At 36.5% G+C, this 18,049-nt stretch overlaps 1 protein-coding gene across 2 annotated transcripts in view; it reads left to right on the top strand.

The window, feature by feature from the left end:
- Window positions 1-8,141, top strand: part of klf8 (Kruppel like factor 8) — an 81,676-nt gene extending 73,535 nt beyond the window's left edge. For both annotated transcript variants that reach the window (XM_016677289.1, XM_007563863.2), the window contains exons 6-8: window positions 1,577-1,688; window positions 5,175-5,314; window positions 6,165-8,141. In XM_016677289.1, the coding sequence (XP_016532775.1) occupies window positions 1,577-1,688; window positions 5,175-5,314; window positions 6,165-6,346 (434 nt within the window). In that variant the 3' untranslated portion in view covers window positions 6,347-8,141. The remainder of the gene's footprint in view (window positions 1-1,576; window positions 1,689-5,174; window positions 5,315-6,164) is intronic.
- The last annotated feature ends 9,908 nt before the right edge of the window (window positions 8,142-18,049 follow it).

The following is an 18,049-nucleotide window of genomic DNA, read 5'->3' as shown; positions in this document are numbered from 1 at the left end:
AAGTGAAACTTGGAAACTAAACATTTTTAATACTGCAAAAACCACAAACAACCACATTTTTAAAACAGTAATTATAGCCTACGCAATCATGATGAAGGTTGCTGACTTGAACGTTTTCCAGTAGACAATCACAGAGATTTGTTTCCAGGTCAATAAGCCACAAAAGGATATTTTTAGTGGCTAATTATCAAGCACTTTTTCTTTGTTTAGCCCTTTTGCTAATATTGAAAATGTTTAGCACAGTTAGCTTCCCCTAAATTAGATTTCCCAGATATATTCTAATGCACTGATTTACTTGGCGGTTTGTGAACTTTTAGCTGAATAAAGTTCAACATTTGTGTTTTTTCAACTGTTAAGATTTCTTCAACTAGTTAAATGTTTATATTCATGCCCTTATTTTGAAGTGGGTGAAGACTGTTTACACAGCAGTTCCAAATCCTCCCATCGTGTTCTCGCTCTTTTTTTCTCAAAATGAGAAACATACAGGAAAAAAATAAAACATGGACAGTAGAGATCAAGGCATAAATGTAAACTAAGACTAACATTTCAGTTAGTCTTAGATGTTGCTAAAGACGTTGACTGGTTATAGTTTCCTGTACCCAGGCATGTAAATGGAAAACTGAGTGAAAGGAAGAAAAGGAAGTGTGGAAGAAAAGAGGACAACGACACCCATATTGTGATGATGGGTTGTGGCTGGTCTAGCTGTACATTTGTTTGGCTAGGAAGCTAAATTTCAGATTTAAATGTGAAATAATTTGTTCATTTATGTTGTTTGGTTTTGAACAATCAGCACACTGTGGTTTTACAGAGCTTTAGCTGGAACAAGCTGACTAGCTGCAAGTCAGTTTATAGATCTGGCTCAGATCTACAAACCTTTGCAGCCCTGATCTGTGGGTTCTTCACCAGCTGGAGCTCCTTGTTCCTTTCTTATTTTCTTAAAAATCACCCCAGACTTTAAAACCAAAGAAATGAGAGACCAGTATTTTCACACAGAAGAACCGATTCTAACATAATTTGCATCTCTGTGAACGCAGAGAAACTGAACAAGTCTCGCCATGCCTCTGCACTATCAGGAGATCACAGCTGAAAAACAAACAGCCTCCTGACTTCACGATAAACAGGCATCTGTGAGGAGTTTAGCAGTTTGCCAAGGCTCCAGGAAACCCAACACAGAGATTTATCTTTCACTCAATTACTAATTAGCTTCTGGGAATAAAGAGGATTCTTCAGGAAGAGCTTCCTTTAACTCTAATGCACTTGAAAATAAACTGTAAAATGATAATAAATATAGGGATAAAGATACATATATGGGATTCCAGAATGAGGTTTTGCATTAATTGATCCATTAATGCTGCAGCTTAGCAGACCACACCCTCCGATACGCATTCAGACTCAGACAGCCTTTGTCTTGCCAACTTGCCTAAATCCTGACATTGTAATTCTCCAATTAACCCCCTGCTGTTCTATTCTCTGCTGTCCACCCATCCCCACCGCTTTTCCATCTTCCACTATCTCCACCTCCTCATCCGTTTAAACAACTGATTTATGTTTTCCATCATCCTCTCCTTTCCTGCAGTTCGCATCAAGCCGGGTTCGACGTCTCCAGTGGAGTATCAGAGTGACAGCGACGCAGAGAGTGGTACAGAGTCCGGATCGGCCTCCCTCAGCGCCCAGAGCATTGACGCAGGGTGAGTGCATCCGTCCGTCCGTCCGTCCGTCCGTCCGTCCATCCATCCTTCCATCCATCCATCCATGCAGTTAGCCAGCATCAGACATAGCAATCAAAACAACAGCTCTCTTTCTACTCCCACTTATCCTGTTAAAAGTTAAAGTTCATTACCGTTAATAGAAGACGGTACAACTCTGTTTTTTTATGTTGTTTGAAAAGATTTGCAAAGTTGCATTTAAGTGAAACATGAGTCTTATGGAACAGTGTCCAGTTCCATTTCTGCTGCATCAGACCGTAGCAGAAATGTCTGATCATAATGTTCAGCTCCTTGTTTGAAGAAACTCACACAAAGCACATCAGCAGAAACATGTCGTTCTGTTAAGCATGTTGGTGGAGGGGTCATGCTGTGGGCCTGCCATAAGCTCTTCTGTTAATCATCAAATACTGAGAAAAATGTCAGATCATCCCACTTGACGGCTGTGTTTAACTAGGACTTAGACCAAAAAACATCAAAAACACAAGTCCAGGTCTATCAATTAGCATATGTTTGCAGCCACTGGAGTCGCCCCCTGCTGGTTAGCTTTGCACTTAACATATTCACAATGCCTTTCCGCAACGTTAATGAGAAGTGGAAGTTTTCACAATACTGTCTTTTTGCAAGTCAATTTCAAAATGATCTTTAAGCCCATTTTATTTTTTGCTTTTGTCTTGATTTTCAAGATAACTTCTTTAACAAACTTGATTGATTCTCTCTGCTGAAATAAACAACAAATGGTCAAAAGTTTTTCTACACACCTTGACCAACTAATGTTTTTTTTTTTTTTTTCAATTATCAGCGTGGAAGATAACCATTAAAACATGATTAACTGTGGAAGGTGCAGTATTTCTTTGTAAGTCGCTGAAGCTGTTGATATGCCATTAATGTGACGTCAGCTGACTCTAGAAGCCATACTACAAGTCAGCAGGGTCAGAAAGAGAGTGCAATGTGCAGCAGGGTTTATAAGAAATTCGGTCTTTGCGTGGGTCACCTCCTTCGCCTGCAGGCTCCTGACTAATTACATTACTGCAGTGAAGCCATGACTGGATGCTTATATAACCTTATATAACCCACCGTACAGCTGAACACACTGGAGACGCCCAGGCTGCAACACAGGAAGACAAAGTGTGCAGAGAGACTGGAGGTGCAGTCTGCATGCTTCATAAAAAGAAGTCTGAGATGTTGCAGAAACACTTCTCTCTCTCTCTCTCTGTGTGTATGTGTGTTAGTGTCCAGTGGGTTCATTAGAAGATCAGCAGAGTTTCTGCCACACCCGCATGGGCGCGGCGCTGTTACTTAACTGTATTTCCAGGGTGTGGAAGCTGATGGTTTGTTCAGTTCTGTAATCTACATGTGTGTGCATGACTGCCTTGTAAAAACTCTGCACATTAGTGGGGTATTTTATATTTATAATGAAGATTATTTGGACAGTTGTGCATTTGTGTGTCTGTGTGAGAGGAAAAAAAAGGGATTGCTTGTGTGACTGTGTGTTGCTGGGCAGGGCTGTCCCAGAACCGGGGTGTAAACAATGGTTACGTAATGCAGTTTGCCGTCACACCTCTTTGTAAGATGGACTTGGAGATCAGTGATTTTTTTTTGTTCCTCTATACCATTCATTAACCCCCCTCCCTCTCCACTCCCAAAAAAAAAGCTTTCTAAAATGGATACTTCAGCAGAAAAGAGAAAAGTAGCAGAGTGAAACTAAGAAGACAGTAAAACATTTGAGGAAGACAGAAAGGAAAAAACGGAATGATTTGAATACATGACGAAGAGAGAGAGGTTCATGGTAAAATACAGTAGGTTGTCTTGAGAAGCTGTTGGAGAGTGTATGTGTGACGCCACCTGCTGGGCAGAGATGAAACTACAACATTATTTTATTGATATTCCCAGAACTGATGCCTGCTTGTATTTTAGAAAAACAACAAAAATATTTTCAGGACTTTACTCTTAACTAGAAAAATCTCCATTTTTGGGGAAAACTCAAAGGGAATTCTCTAAGCCAAACTGATGAGCTCAACTAAAGAAAGAACTTGTAAGAAAACAAAACTGCCATAAATATTCAAAGAAAAACCTTCATAGAGATGTAGAAATATACTGAACAATCAAAGCTTGAGCTAAAGCTAAAAATTGTTGAAGAAGTTGATGTCTGAACCTGATCAGCTGAAAATGAGAGCTGATGGCTGAAAAACTGAATGAAGTCAAAGTGAAATCCATTGATAGTCAACAGGTAGTACTTTGACTGTTCTTAGGCCCCTTGTGCTCACAGGCCTGTAACGGTTAATAAATTCATTACTTTCATGCACTTATGCCTAAATGTTCCTTAGTCTACCTGAGTCTTTCCTGATCTACATTGATTAGTTGTCAAACTATACAACTTAACTCAGACTGGCTTCCTAAGCTTAACTTCAGATAATATGAATTACAACAACATATAATTTCATTTTTGGATTATTAGATTAGATTATTTTTGAGTTGAACTGAATGCCTGTTAGCTAACCGTTTACCATGCTAACAGCAGCTTATTTATTATAACTAGCTGAAATGCTAAAATAAGCAGATCTATTGTGGTTGGTAACATTTAGTTAAGTTCAAATCAGTTCACGTGCTTCCATTAACTAACACACTAACATTAACATGTTAGCTTATGCCAACCAAATCTGTTATGCTAACAGCAGTTTATGTGCTATCATTATCTAAAAGGACCATTACTTACACAGTTAGCAGAAGTTCTTGTTTAATGATGCTCCAGCTCATGTTATATTTTCACAGGCAAAGCTGAAGCAGTAGTTTCTTCTAAAACCACTACTGAAACTAGTTTTAATTTTGGAAGCTCCTATCACTGAAAAACTTTACTGTTTCAGAAATAGCATTGCAATTGTAACTGAGATAAACACAACCGACAACTTTATATATAAAATACAGTGGTGTTTGCACATAAATATAGACGTTAGCATAAACAAACACAATCTTCCCTGTTCTGTTGTACCACCTGGTCCCGATGTGCTGGTACTCCAACATTCTTCCAGTGAATAAGCTACATGTTTAATCTTATAAGACTCTCACAAAGGAAATGCTGAGCCAAGGATACCCTGGTCATTTTCCAGTGAAAGACAGATGAAGGTTGGAAATGGGCTGAAATTGATTTTCCCTTTCATTTGTGGGTCTAAATTCCAATACAATAATAATATATCCTTCATCCCATACACTTTCTGGCACTATCAAAGTCAACCAGTCACAGACAGTTTTGATTAGCTTTCTTCTGAAGAGAATCAATAAGTGGTGGTATTATTAAGGTAGAAAACTGGGTTTACTTCCACCTGACTTCCATAAATCCAGGACTGCTCTTATTCACTGATGTGATTTTTTTCTTTTAAAAAGAGGTTACACAAACTGACATGAAATAAAGAAATGGTATTGTATTTTCAGTGTCCAGCACCACTAACTCCTACTTGCATCTTTCTGTCCCAGGTCAGTTATAGACTTGGAACCTGTTGACCCCGATACACTAGACCTAAAGAGGCGGAGGATCCACATGTGTGACTATGAAGGCTGTAAAAAAGTTTATACCAAGAGCTCTCACCTCAAAGCCCACAGGAGGATACACACAGGTAAAAGGAAAGCGACCAGCTCACGTCACCAAAAACATCTAAAAACAACATTTTTGCCTTTGACAATAATGGCATTTTGTTTGGCTGAAATCTGAATTTTTATTTATTTATTTTTTTTTGCATGCTCATTCTCACTAATAATTAAATGCGACTACAATCAGACTTCTTTGTGAACGGCTTAAAGCAAGTGAGTGACTGAAAAAGGGCTACTTTGACTGGGTTTATCTGAAAAAAAAAATTAAAATTAAATAAAAAAAATAATATAATGCAAAACTATTAAATAGTTTCATACATTACATAGTAACTCAAGAAATGTTTAAATACTACTGGCAATGCAAAAAATAAACATATTTGTATGCTTAACCATATATTCCACAAAATTGCTGTGGGTTTTTTTATTTGTTGGTAGTGATTTATTTTTTTTCCGTCCAACAAATACACTTATTAGACAAAAAAAACAACTGTCTGTGATTGCCTTTAAGTTGAGAACACAGTTGTGTGCACGTTAAAAAACGTACTTTGCATGTGAAAGGCTAAAAATGTTGCATGTCTTTTGGCCCTCCTGGATTTTCATACATGAGGAGCAAGGAAGCCAGGGTTTATCAGAGTTGTGACAGAATACGTGTGGAGTTTGTGTGATTTAAATGCACACACCATTAATTATTGTTAGATATATGTGCTTAAATCAGTCTCACTGCACATCCAGAGTCGGTTTTTGAGCAAAACTGGAGGAAAGGTGAAAGTGCTAAGACATCAACATTCCCCTTGGGTGTGAGGTCCATGTATGAACTATGTACAGTTTAGATGCTTAAAGCTCCTGCTTATGTACCAATGATTTGTTTATTTCTAGGAGAGAAGCCGTACCACTGTACTTGGGAGGGCTGCACCTGGCGCTTCGCCCGCTCCGACGAGCTCACCCGACACTTCCGCAAGCACACAGGAATCAAACCTTTCCGCTGCACGGAATGCGACCGCTCTTTCTCCCGGTCTGACCATTTGTCCCTTCACCGCCGCCGCCACGTGATGATGTGAACTCCCCTCCAAAACCAGCCCGTCGAACCGACCTCCGACCCTCTCGGGTTCCCAGAGTCCACCCGCGTAGACAAGAGCCTCCATGATGTTCCACGTTTTGCGTCCAGGATTTCTAAACACAATCTGCAAAGGGGGAACAAGAACACTTCCTCCTTCTCTCCACGTTGAAATTACAGGACAACTGGGAGTGTGTCTGTGCATACGTGTTTATGCATGGTGGATTTATTAATTATCTTCATTGTGCGCCTCAGTTCAGTCCTATCTCAAAATCCTGAACTCAGTTTTTGAATAGCAATGGAATAAGAAGATGGGACTGAAACTCACTCATTCATCCCTCCATCCCTCCATCCATCCATCCATCAGTCCATCCAAGGGAGAGGAGGAAGAGTAGGGGATACAAAGAGGTTGTTCAGTGTTTTTTAAAAACCTAATGTAACTTGGATGTCACTTCAGTTGCTGTTTTCTTTTTTCTTTTTTTTTTTATTCTGAATTCAGTGTAAGTCTGGAGTTGGTGAAGAGTTGTTCAGTCGCTCCTCAAAGAATCCAGGAACCTTTTTAGGAATGTTGACTTTGTGTTTAAGCCCTGTGCTGTCACATGAGATTTAGCTGTGTGATCAAACAACAATTCACAATGAAGAACGCCATCTAACATCCTAGTAAATTTATTACTGACGTGTTGCAGAGCAAGAATGGTTTGAGTTGAATCCTTTCTGTTCAATACAAATAAGCAACATAAATGCTGGAAAATTAGGGATACCAGTGACTTTTTGCTGGTGCATCTCAATAAATTACACCAACAAAAAATTACAACTATTTATTGCAGTTGTAATTTTAAAAGGAAGATTCCTGTACTGCATTGAAAATTTCACTAAGAATAACATAATTCTAGCTTTTTTTTTTTTTGATGATTAGCAGCATTACAACTATTACATCAGACCAATAAAAAATGATTTAAATAGAGAAATGTGGGCATATTGAAAAGTGTGCATTATACAGTTGTTGGTCGGGAGTCGTTTTGCATGAATTCCTGCATCAATGCAGCGTGGCACGGAGGTGATCAGCCTGAGACTAGAAGGTGGTTTATAAATGACCTTTAGCTTGCCTTCGTTGGTGGATCTGGTTTCTCTCAACTTTTAAGTCACATCATAGTAAATGTTTACTCAAGATTTTTAATGAATGAAGGAAATTTAACTGACCTCCTGGGGCTCCTTGCAAACACAGCCTCCAATATTTATGGATTAAGTACTTCGCCGACTCCATGTTGCGAACCCACCTGCAGCAGCTGAAGTGACGTCTCCGGTGTCCTGGTCCTCAAACCAACCCACCTTCCTGGCTCTCCTTGGTACATGGAGCTGCAAGACTGTGAACTTTTTAAAGACTGATTTGTTTTTTTTCAGTGCATCAGTCACGTTGTTTATGTTCTCCCTCCACCTCTCCCTCGGGCGTGCACACACCTTTCCAATCCTTCTTTGGCAACAGTATTTGCTTTGTATGCGTTCTTATTGGTGTTTTACAAAAAAAGAAAAGAAAGAAAGCTAGGCCTTCGGTGAACAGTTTTCTATTCCCTCCAGGTCTGCCAATCTGAACAGTAACAACAACAAAAAAATAAATAAGTCGGATCCTTTTCGTTGATTTTCTGAGGCTGTGAAAAAGATGGAGCAACACAAGTTGTTTAAGAAGACAAACTCTTCATGCAGGGAAATACAATAGGGGGGACTTTTCAGATTGTGTGTTAGTTGCCTGCGTTTGTGTGATTGTGGGTGAGTTTTGAGTTAAAAGAAAAACTAGAAATAATCAGAAATGAACATTTTTACGAGTGTTTATTGCGGGCATTTGTCAACGTTCTTTTACCTCTTGCCCGTTGAGCCTTAATAACTGAAGTCAATCTGTAAGGGCGAAACCAGAACCACTGAGACGAAGTTTGCAGTCCAAACCGTGACGTAATAAATCTAATGAATCATAAATCCAGCAGCTTTTGGAGGTTTTATTAACGCCTAGTCCACACGTAGCCGGATGTCATCCACACGTAAACTCAGTTTAATATCATTAAAAACGATTTGTGTTTCATTGACCCTATATTCTAGCATGGTTACTAAAAGTAGCTCTACCTTTGTTTTCTTTTTATTTTCCCAAAAAATATTCTATAGTCCAAACAAATATATTACATAGATTTTCAACACAATAAATAATATCAGATTAAACAAAAAAATAATAAAGGAATGATGACATATAAATAATATAAATTAACCGCAATTATTGGTAATGTTGGTGTTAATGTCTTGAAATCTACAATGTAAAATAAATTAAGCAAAAAGAAAAAAAAACCTCAATAAATATATACATAAATGAGTAAAATAATACTATTTTCTTAAATGTGCAAAAAAAACAAAACAATTACATATAATAAAGGGTCTCTTACAATGAAAATAAAAACAAAGAATATAAAAAAGGTCTGCTTATGAGATAAAGTTAAATTTATTTTTCACTTATTAATTCTTAAAGCAGCTCAACCACTGTCCACACAAATCCTAGTGCCATGATTTATTCCTTACAGGAAGTTGAGGTTGTTTTGAAGGATGTAATTGGCTGACATAGATTTCAGCTTTGCCCAACACTGCCCCCTATGGGTTGGCATGTTTAAAACGATGGTGAGTGGTGTAATTCAGCAGGTTCATGTTGATGAAGACCTTTCTTAAACGGATCCCTTTCTTAAACGGATTGCTGTACAATGTTATTTTTTCAAATGATGTGGCAGAGATATTTGTTTTCGTAAAGACCCGGCTACGTGTGTTGAAGACCTTGAAGACGGGGGAGAAAATATGAGAATCTCCACTTAATTAGTTTAAAAATTAATTATGTGAATTTGTTGCACCAGAAATTGCTCCATTTTGCGACTCATGTTCATCTTTGTTGAAACATCCAGTGGCGTACGTCAGGTTTTGACTGTAGGTCGTCTGTCAGAGGTCCTGAATGAAATTACAGGCACTGTGCCGGGCTGTCAGGGTCCATCACGCCTTTGGGTTCAGACCATAGGGAAACTAAAGTGCTCTCCTCACTAGCATTTCTACCCCAAAAGGGGTCAATCCTCTCAGTAAACATACAGTACGCTCCACAAAATACTGAGCAAATCTGGATTTAATGTTTATTTGTGTTTGTTTGTTTTTGTTTTTTAGTGCTGCTCAGCACATAAATCAAACTGTTGGTGTTTCGGAGCAGAACTGATCCTGTGTACATGTCTTAAACAGGCTGGTTTCCAACCCCTGACCTGGGCTGAACTTGATTATGCAACAAAACGCAGACCTCGCTCCATGCGCAGTTCTGTTCAACTCAGTAAGTAGAGCACTAGCTTGGTAGTTTGAACTCACAAGAACCTTAAAAATGGGGGAACGTCAGGATAGAAGCCCGTGTTGTTGAGCAAAGCCAACAGATTATAAGTTTTTATGGAGGCTTTGTTGGCAATTGAAAGAACCTCTTTTATAGTTCTGGTCTGTTCAGGTGCAAAAAAAAAAAAAAAAAGATATTCTGTTTATAGACCATACAGATTTTTGTCATCATTTAAAAAAATTAGAATGTGAGAACTCAATGTTAGTGAATGAAATGGACATGCAGGTTTCCTGTGAGCTGAGTGCATGCTGCGACGAGGGCAGATTGTTGCTTGATCTGCAAACTGCAAAAGAAGATCAATCCAAATACAGTCACTGGATCTGATTCAGGATTTTAACACGTTTTGCTGTAAATCAGTGGAAGCTAGTTAAAAGAAATAGGAAAAATTGGTAACTCTCCACATAAAAACGAATGTTTAAAATCCTAACTCAGTTCAGTCACTTGTTTGGAGGGACATTTTTCTTTTTACTTGAGCAGACCAACACAATAGTCCCAGTTTTCTTATCATCCCCCCTTGCTTCAAGTAAAAAAAAAAGAAAAAGTTACTAAGCACATCTTTTTAGAAGAGTTTATGCATTTGATTGCAATTTTCTTTCTTTTGTAAACTGTTGATAAGACATTAAGGACAAATAATTAAAAGAAATCCATGTACATAACTGTATATAATCAGAAAGTGCAGAGTAAATGTAACGGGTGAATTTCTATTTTTAACACTGACTAGATAATGTGAAAAAAAAAGTTTTGCTTTTTCTTCCTTTGTTGGTTTGATGAAAATGTGTTTCATCATGTGTGTTGTCCCCCTAAAATCTAATACATTTGTTTCGTAGTTACTTAAAAAGTGGTCCCACTTGTGTTGTGAACACTTGTGTTGCATGGAGAATAGCTTTGTTTTTTCTTATAGTGACGTTGGTGAGCATGTAAGTGCGTGTGAGACAGTTTGGGCGGGGTGAGAATTTTTATTAAAAAAACAAACAAACAGGGTTTTTATTTTTAAATAGTAAGAGAGCTTAATATTTTATCACTGGACCTGATTTGAATTCTGTCACACAAAAAGCACTCAAATGTTGTTGGTAAGGTTAGCTAAGAGTCAGGTGTGGTCAACAGAAACAGACTTACGGGGTTAAATCAGAAGCTAGCTTCACATTTTTTATTTCTGTAGAAAGTTTGAAAAGTTCCCAAATAGTACACAAAAGATTCTAACATACTAATAGATTCTATTTTATACAAATAAAATACATTACCACAAAATGATTTCAGCCATACAAGTAAAATGATCTTTAACTTAGATGCTACATAAACTTAGCTCACTAGCGTTTAAGGAAGGTTAAAGTAACAATTGTGAACTACTTCTCTTTACAACATGTTTTTTTCAGTATAGTTTTAGATATTAATGTCACCATAAAACTCAAACAAAAGACAAAATGCTTACGACAAATGTTGAGGCAAATGGAGCAATACTATCTTGTGATGCTTTTAACATTTCAGCTTTTAATTTTAAATGTTTTACATTTTATTTTTCTTTTAACTTAAAAATACCATTAAATAGATAGTTTCATCTGGAAACGTTGAAGAGATTACAAGTCTTATTCTACTAACTCTAAATGGGTAGCTAATTCACTCAAATGCAACACTAGCTGGTAATATCCAAGGTGGACCAGAAATAAAATTCAAATTTTCTTAATTAATAGGTGTTTTTCAAACTTCATGTAGCTGTTGATCCCATTGCTGAAATGCATAAAGAATGAAAGGTCAAACTAAAGAAGCTAAATCTTGAAGAAACAGATTCACAAAGGCACAAAAGCTGGCATTTCCAGTACTTTACCAATTCATTAATAAAATTAAAAATTCTGTATTTTTTTTAAAGCTAAACTATACAAATCCTCTAAAATTATAAATTATGTTTTAAGTCAGAGAGCTACAATCCCTGACCAATAAATCTACCTACAAGCTAGTTTACACAGATGCTATCTAACTTTAATGTACTAGATGCTAGCATTTATGATGGAGTAAGAAATCAAATGTTAATTTTATTTTTTATTGGAAGTTTTTCAATTTATTAGCTACAGTTGGAGATACACATGCCACAATCTAAATGTGAGAGACACTCTAACTAAGAAGCAATGTCCATGAGAACAAAGTTTACTAAAGCTTCTCCGAAGCGGTTGTCACAAAACTAGCTTGTACAGGACAAACATGTGGTGCTTTAACATTTCAGATTGTAAATTCAAATGTTATCTTTTTTAAAATACACTGAAAATCTGTTTGAGAAACTTAAAGGAATATTACTAGCCCTGACCAGCAAACTTAGGATGGAGCTAATTCATTAAGATGGTACATAATACACAAACATATTAGCTAATTGCACTTACAGGTGGGTTAGGATAACAAGTGCTATTTTTTCTGTTTTAATATGAGATTTTACAACCAATTTCTTTTGTATATGCTGATGTCATAGAGTATTATGAGCTAAAACTCAAAGAAGTAATGAGAAAGCACATTTAAAGATCTCTAGAAGCTAATGGAGCAATGCTAGCAATGCTAACTTGTATGGAACAAATGTGAGGTGCTTTAACATTTCAGCTTATAAATTCACATTTTTTGAGGGTTTTCCTTTTAAGTTAAAGTGAAAAATCCTCTAAATTTGGGCATTATTTATAGAAAAATGTGAAGACATCCCTAGCACTGACTGCTAAAGCTATAATTTTCAGATTGTTACAAGCAGTTGATATTGAATTGTTGTACTTGATTTTAAATTTTTTCAATGAAGAAATACCCTAACATTGAGGATGATGTTGAAGAGGCAGAATTGATGCTGAAAAAAGCTTAATTTTTCATCATATAAAAGAAATAGGAAATACTTACTTAAAAGCAAGATAACTTAACATTTTTCACTTGCTTGCCTAATAAAAAAACTCATTGGAGCAACAGAAGTCAATAAACATTTGCCAGACAAATCAAAAAGTCAAACACAGTACTTTTTTGAGCGATGTGGATTTCCTGAGGTTAACAACTTCTTTGAAAGCTATTAGAAGCTGCATAACATTAGCAAACTAGCAAGAAGATGAATTATGCCAATTTAAAAGTTTTCTTTCTTTTTAAATATTTTAAAACCCATTCCAGGAATAGATATAAAAAAACTCAAATTGATGATCCAATGTCTTGTTGGAACATAGTTTTACTGAAGCTACAGATTTTCTTGAACTGAACAGATGAAACTTGGCTTAGTGAGTGATTTATGTTTGAGCCAAGAAGTAGAAACTTTTCTTGTTTTCTGTTGAACATTTCTACAGAGCTGTAAAATAATCTGAAAGTTGGAACCCCAGCTTTAAGAATTTGGATAATGACTTAAACATTTCATAGACTCTCCAGGAAGATGCTGTGACCCCACCGAATCTGGTTTATTACTTAGTAAAGCCAACCAAAATGGATACTTGAAACTATTATGATTATTATTTCAGCAATATTGTGGAGCTTCCAGATTAAATTTTAAATCAAATATGTTTTGGCAAAGGCAAACGTATCACAGTCAGATAAAGCAAAACTTTATGGCAAACTAGAACTGAATTCTGTTGGAAAACAAACAAGCTGTACATTTAAAGAGTTTTTATCCTTCACCTTCATTTGAGAAAGTAGCACTTTAGGAGCAAGTTTTGGGAAAATACTTAACAAGCACAAGAAATCACAGAAGCTTTTGTGAGCAAAAACACTTTTCAGCTATAGAGTCACACTAAAGAGAGAGAGCCGGGATGTAAACACCTGGTCACAACGGACAAAGTGTGTTAGTGTGGGATTTGGAGGGTAAAATGTCCAGTGTGAAACAATGAGAAAAAGTATTTGCTCCCTAACAAATTTTGTCGGTTTTTGGCAAACTAAATATTTCACATCAACAAACAAGTTTAATTATCAGACAAAAATGACCACAGAAAATATAAAATGCTGTTTTTAGATGATGATTTACTTTGAGATAGGTACTGTATGAAGAAGGAATTGCTCCCTAAATCAAATAATTGTCTTTATGTGTTGCAATACTTGGCAATGAATCTTTTATGAGACTGTGGAAGAATTGTGGTTCTTTTGAGTATAATTCAGGACATGATATGTTGCTCTTTGAGAACGTTTAGCCTACTTCATGTTGTCTGATGGGTTCTTTTTAAGTAATTCCTTGATTTGCAGGTCTGATTTGATCACATCAAATTGAAAATTGAAATTGACCTTTCCAAAAAATACTGATCGTCTTGTTATAAAAAAGTATGGAACAACTTCTTTCAGGATATTAAAATGCATTTAATGATAGAAAATCTTTAAAGCTAAACCAAAATAAATCTGTAAGAAAGCAAATACTTTTTCATGCTTCTATATATTTAACTTTCCTGTTCTGGTTGTTTTTCCTTTGTTTATCAGATCTTTTGTTGTTCAGTATTCTTCAGAGTTTTTATTCTTGTCGGGTTTTTTTTTTATGTACACAAACGGGAATGTTCATCTGTGAAACATATTTTAAGAGTTTGACCCCTGCTGAGACGTCACCGCCCGTGTCCGTCTGTGTGCCTCGACCCACCGTGAATCATTTCTCCCGCAAAACCCAGAACTTTTAGGTATTTTCTATTTGAATGCAGTAACTTATGGGCCAGTAGTGTATTTACTCAGTGCAATGCAGTTATCATAATAATACAATTATCAAAAATATTTCCTTTCTCTTGATTTTTTTTTTTATTTGTACAGAACAAAAGTGTAAAGATCAGTGCGGAAAACGTGAGCTTTTTGATACTGTGACTCATGGTGTTTAAAAGTCGCTTTCTCCCTGTACAGTTGTGATTATTTTGACCCCCTTTCTTCCCTTTCTTCTTCTTTTATAGAATAAAAAATGTTTTTTGGTGCGATTTCATGCCTGCTGTCTCTGTGTTGTCTCTCATATTACAAATTCACAGTGAAAAACAATTGAGTCAAAATCAAGTGGGAAAAAAAAAGAATAGAAAAAAAAACTAAGTTACTGGATTTTTATCGAAACCAGCAGCTGAGAGGGTAACGCCAGTGACTGGTGCTTCACGTTGTACTGGTAACGCATGAAGTAAGTTGTCCTTGAACTGTTACTAAGCACAATTTCAAAGTTATTTTTGTAGATTGCACAGTGTTTATTCATTTATTCATTTCTCCGCGTTTCAAACTGTACAGTATGGTGCTCTACTGACATTATGAAGAAACATAGAAGTATTTATTGCTGATATACAATTCTACAACAAACCTTTTGGGCCAGACAAATGTGATTTTTTTCTTATATTACAAGAATAAAGTCATAATTTTATCAGAATTAATTACTAGAAGAGGTAAAATAACTTGAAAAAGCTTTGATACAGTTAGGTCTGATGTGACCAGATTGGCTAGTCTATGCAGTTCTTTCTTTGAAATGAACACAATCATTTGCACAATTGCTTCAGGTTCTGCCTGCTGATCATAATTTGACACAGACGTGTTACAAAGGTTTAAGTATTTTCTGATTTGTAAAAGCCAATACTGAATTATTACTTGGCAAGATGCCCAAATTATTTTTTATGTAGGAGTTATTTTTTCACTGATTGATTCGTCTAATATTACGACTTTATTCTCACTCTATCACGACATCATTCTTGTATTATTGCTACTTTATGCTCATATTATTACAAATTTATTATAAAGATACCAAATTTTTAGATTTGTATTTGTACAAAAAAAAAATATCCAGGTGACATGTACAATACACTAAAATGTGACAACATATAAAAAGTCCAACAAATAAAAGTATCAGCTTTGTGATTATGTAAATTCATACATAGTCCCAGAAATGTATTTTATTTTATTTTATTTTAAATTTGGTATTTGAACAGTATGTTGTTATTTTCTAATTAACAAAGTAAAGCAGGGCCATGTTGGCGTGTGAAACTGAAGCTCAATAGTTACGAAAGACACAAAAATAATCAGATGTTGAGATTGCGTCCACAAGAGGGCGCCACGTAAAAACATAAGAGTAGAAAAGCCAAGAACCAAACACCTGTCTGCCTTCAAGTCTTTCTGAGTTGTGATTTGTTATAGATGTTAAACAAAAAAAATGTGTTTTCAAAAACATTCTGACTTTTATTTAAAGTAAAAGTACGCACACACACACACACACACACACACACACACACACACACACACACTGGTAGTCACTGGATTCTTGCAGATGGAGAGTGAGACATTTACGAGTTATATAAATGCAATACAAAGAGAAATCTTTGCTGCTTGATGGCTTGTTGATATGCATTCCGATGTCATGTCACTGCAGTGTCTCTGACTGAGGACAGCTTTTAATCACAAGACAAAACTAAAATAAATATATCAGGTTTTTATTATTTAGATAAAACTCAAATAAATAAAGTTTATGCCATTATTTGTTTATAAAAAAGCAGAACTGTGGGTTAAACTCTGTAGTCACTAAGGAATCGATTGTCAGCAGTGGAAATAATTCAATGCTTTCATGTCCCTCTGATTATCTCAAAATCTGTATGCAGCTTTATGCTGGAGACAATGAGGCAACACAGGTGACCACAGGTATCGTTTGTCCAGTCATTTTCTAAAGAACAGAGAAATATTAAGAAAGAAATTGTGAAAACTGTTAAAGGGGAAGTGTCCTCATATGTTCTGCTTTATAATTGTTAATTGGAAGAATGTGAAGTCAGTAACTGTAACTGGATGGAAACAGAGACTAAAAAAGGTTTATATGATGGAAAAAATCAGCTGGATAGTTGAAGCATGCCTTTGTTTTTAAAGTATTTGCAAAACGTTTTGGAAAGAGACTCTAAGAGAACGAGAACATGCTTTTTTTGTTGTTAGTTTATTTTGTATTCAATTTTGTCTCTGGTCATGTTTTCTTTTGAATTGTGTAAACCTAAACAAAGAGTTCCAACAAAAAATATCAGTGAATAAATAAAATAAAATCTCCTGGAGCCAAAATGAGCTCATGAGACAACAAGTACCTTGGATCCCACAGCATCACACCTCCTCAACAATAAGTCCTGTTTATGGCATAAAATGCTTTTTGTAACACATTAATTTATTGCTTTAGCAGATTTTTTGTTTTTTGTGACTCTTTCTGTCCCTTTGGAAGACAATGAAGTTGTGTCGGAAACTTTTGGACTTTAAAATTTCTGCAAACGTTTGGGTTAGGATCCTCTGATGAATGCTTTCCTGAGAAAGAACAAACTTAATAAGAACAAACTTAATGAGAAAATGCTTTTCACAGGCATCCGTTTTCCATATCTGATAGAGATCTTCCTGCAGTAGGCTTTTCGCTTGCAGCCACCCTTATGCCTGAAAACTCACAACCACAGCAGAGCATCACAGGGTTTCTTGGAAGCAGCTTTTCCACAGCTCATCGCCACGATCAGCCACCAGTCCAAACTGATTCCTGAAGCTTTCTGAGAACGAATTGTTGTCTCAGCAGCATAACCAACGTATAGATGGTGTCCCGCAACATGTCGGTGCAACGCAGCCAAACAGACCAGTTAGTCGTCCATTACATCACGTAACACTCTGTGGATTTGGTGGATCTTTTGTTAAGGCAGCTCTTTACCAAACGATGGATTTAGGCGAACAATGCAGCTGATCCCTGCGTGTCAGAGCGAGAAGTCACAGTCTGCAGGCGCTGAGGGCTGTTTTGACATCTTTTTCTTTTTTTTTTTCTTTTTTTTTGGCTGCTTTCCCTATTTCCACCATCTCACATGTCACCCAGGCATGGCTTGGAAAGCAGTTTCCAAATGAGACACTGTCAGAGTTTTTAAAACAAACAGCGGCATGCAGAAGCAGGAGCTGTGGCCCTGTGTGGAACAGAGGCTCAGGGCTGTCCAGGCATCCTCAAGCCTGAAGGTCTGGCAGGCAGGGACTCCTGCCGGGGTGTCCCACTTCAGCATCTCTTGCATTTCAAGTGTTCTGAGAAGAGAGGAGAAGCGTCTCTCAGATTTCTGATAAAGCAATTCAGGAAATTTCATTATGAACATCCTGAGAAATCAGTGCTGGCCTTTGTTGGAACAAGTCACTCATGTCTGGGACTGTTGAGCGGATGTGTTTTGTTAGTTATTGTGACACAAAATCTGAGAGGAAAAGTTCAATCAAACCTGTCAGTTCTACATTTCCACTGTATTATGTTTTAGGACATAATTAAGTCAAATTAACTTATGAACTTGAAAATGATTCTTTGTTTTATTGCTGACCAAAATAAGAAACAAATATTAAGTATTAAAAACTTAATATTAAGTACTCTGGCTTCCTCCCACAGTCCAAAAACATGACTGTTAGGTTAATTGGTTTTTT

The sequence above is a fragment of the Poecilia formosa genome, unplaced genomic scaffold (genome assembly GCF_000485575.1).
Source record: "Poecilia formosa unplaced genomic scaffold, Poecilia_formosa-5.1.2 Scaffold152, whole genome shotgun sequence".
Classification (NCBI taxonomy): domain Eukaryota; kingdom Metazoa; phylum Chordata; class Actinopteri; order Cyprinodontiformes; family Poeciliidae; genus Poecilia; species Poecilia formosa.
Note: the sequence above shows the minus strand (reverse complement) of the source record. Positions and strands in the feature narration are given on the sequence as shown.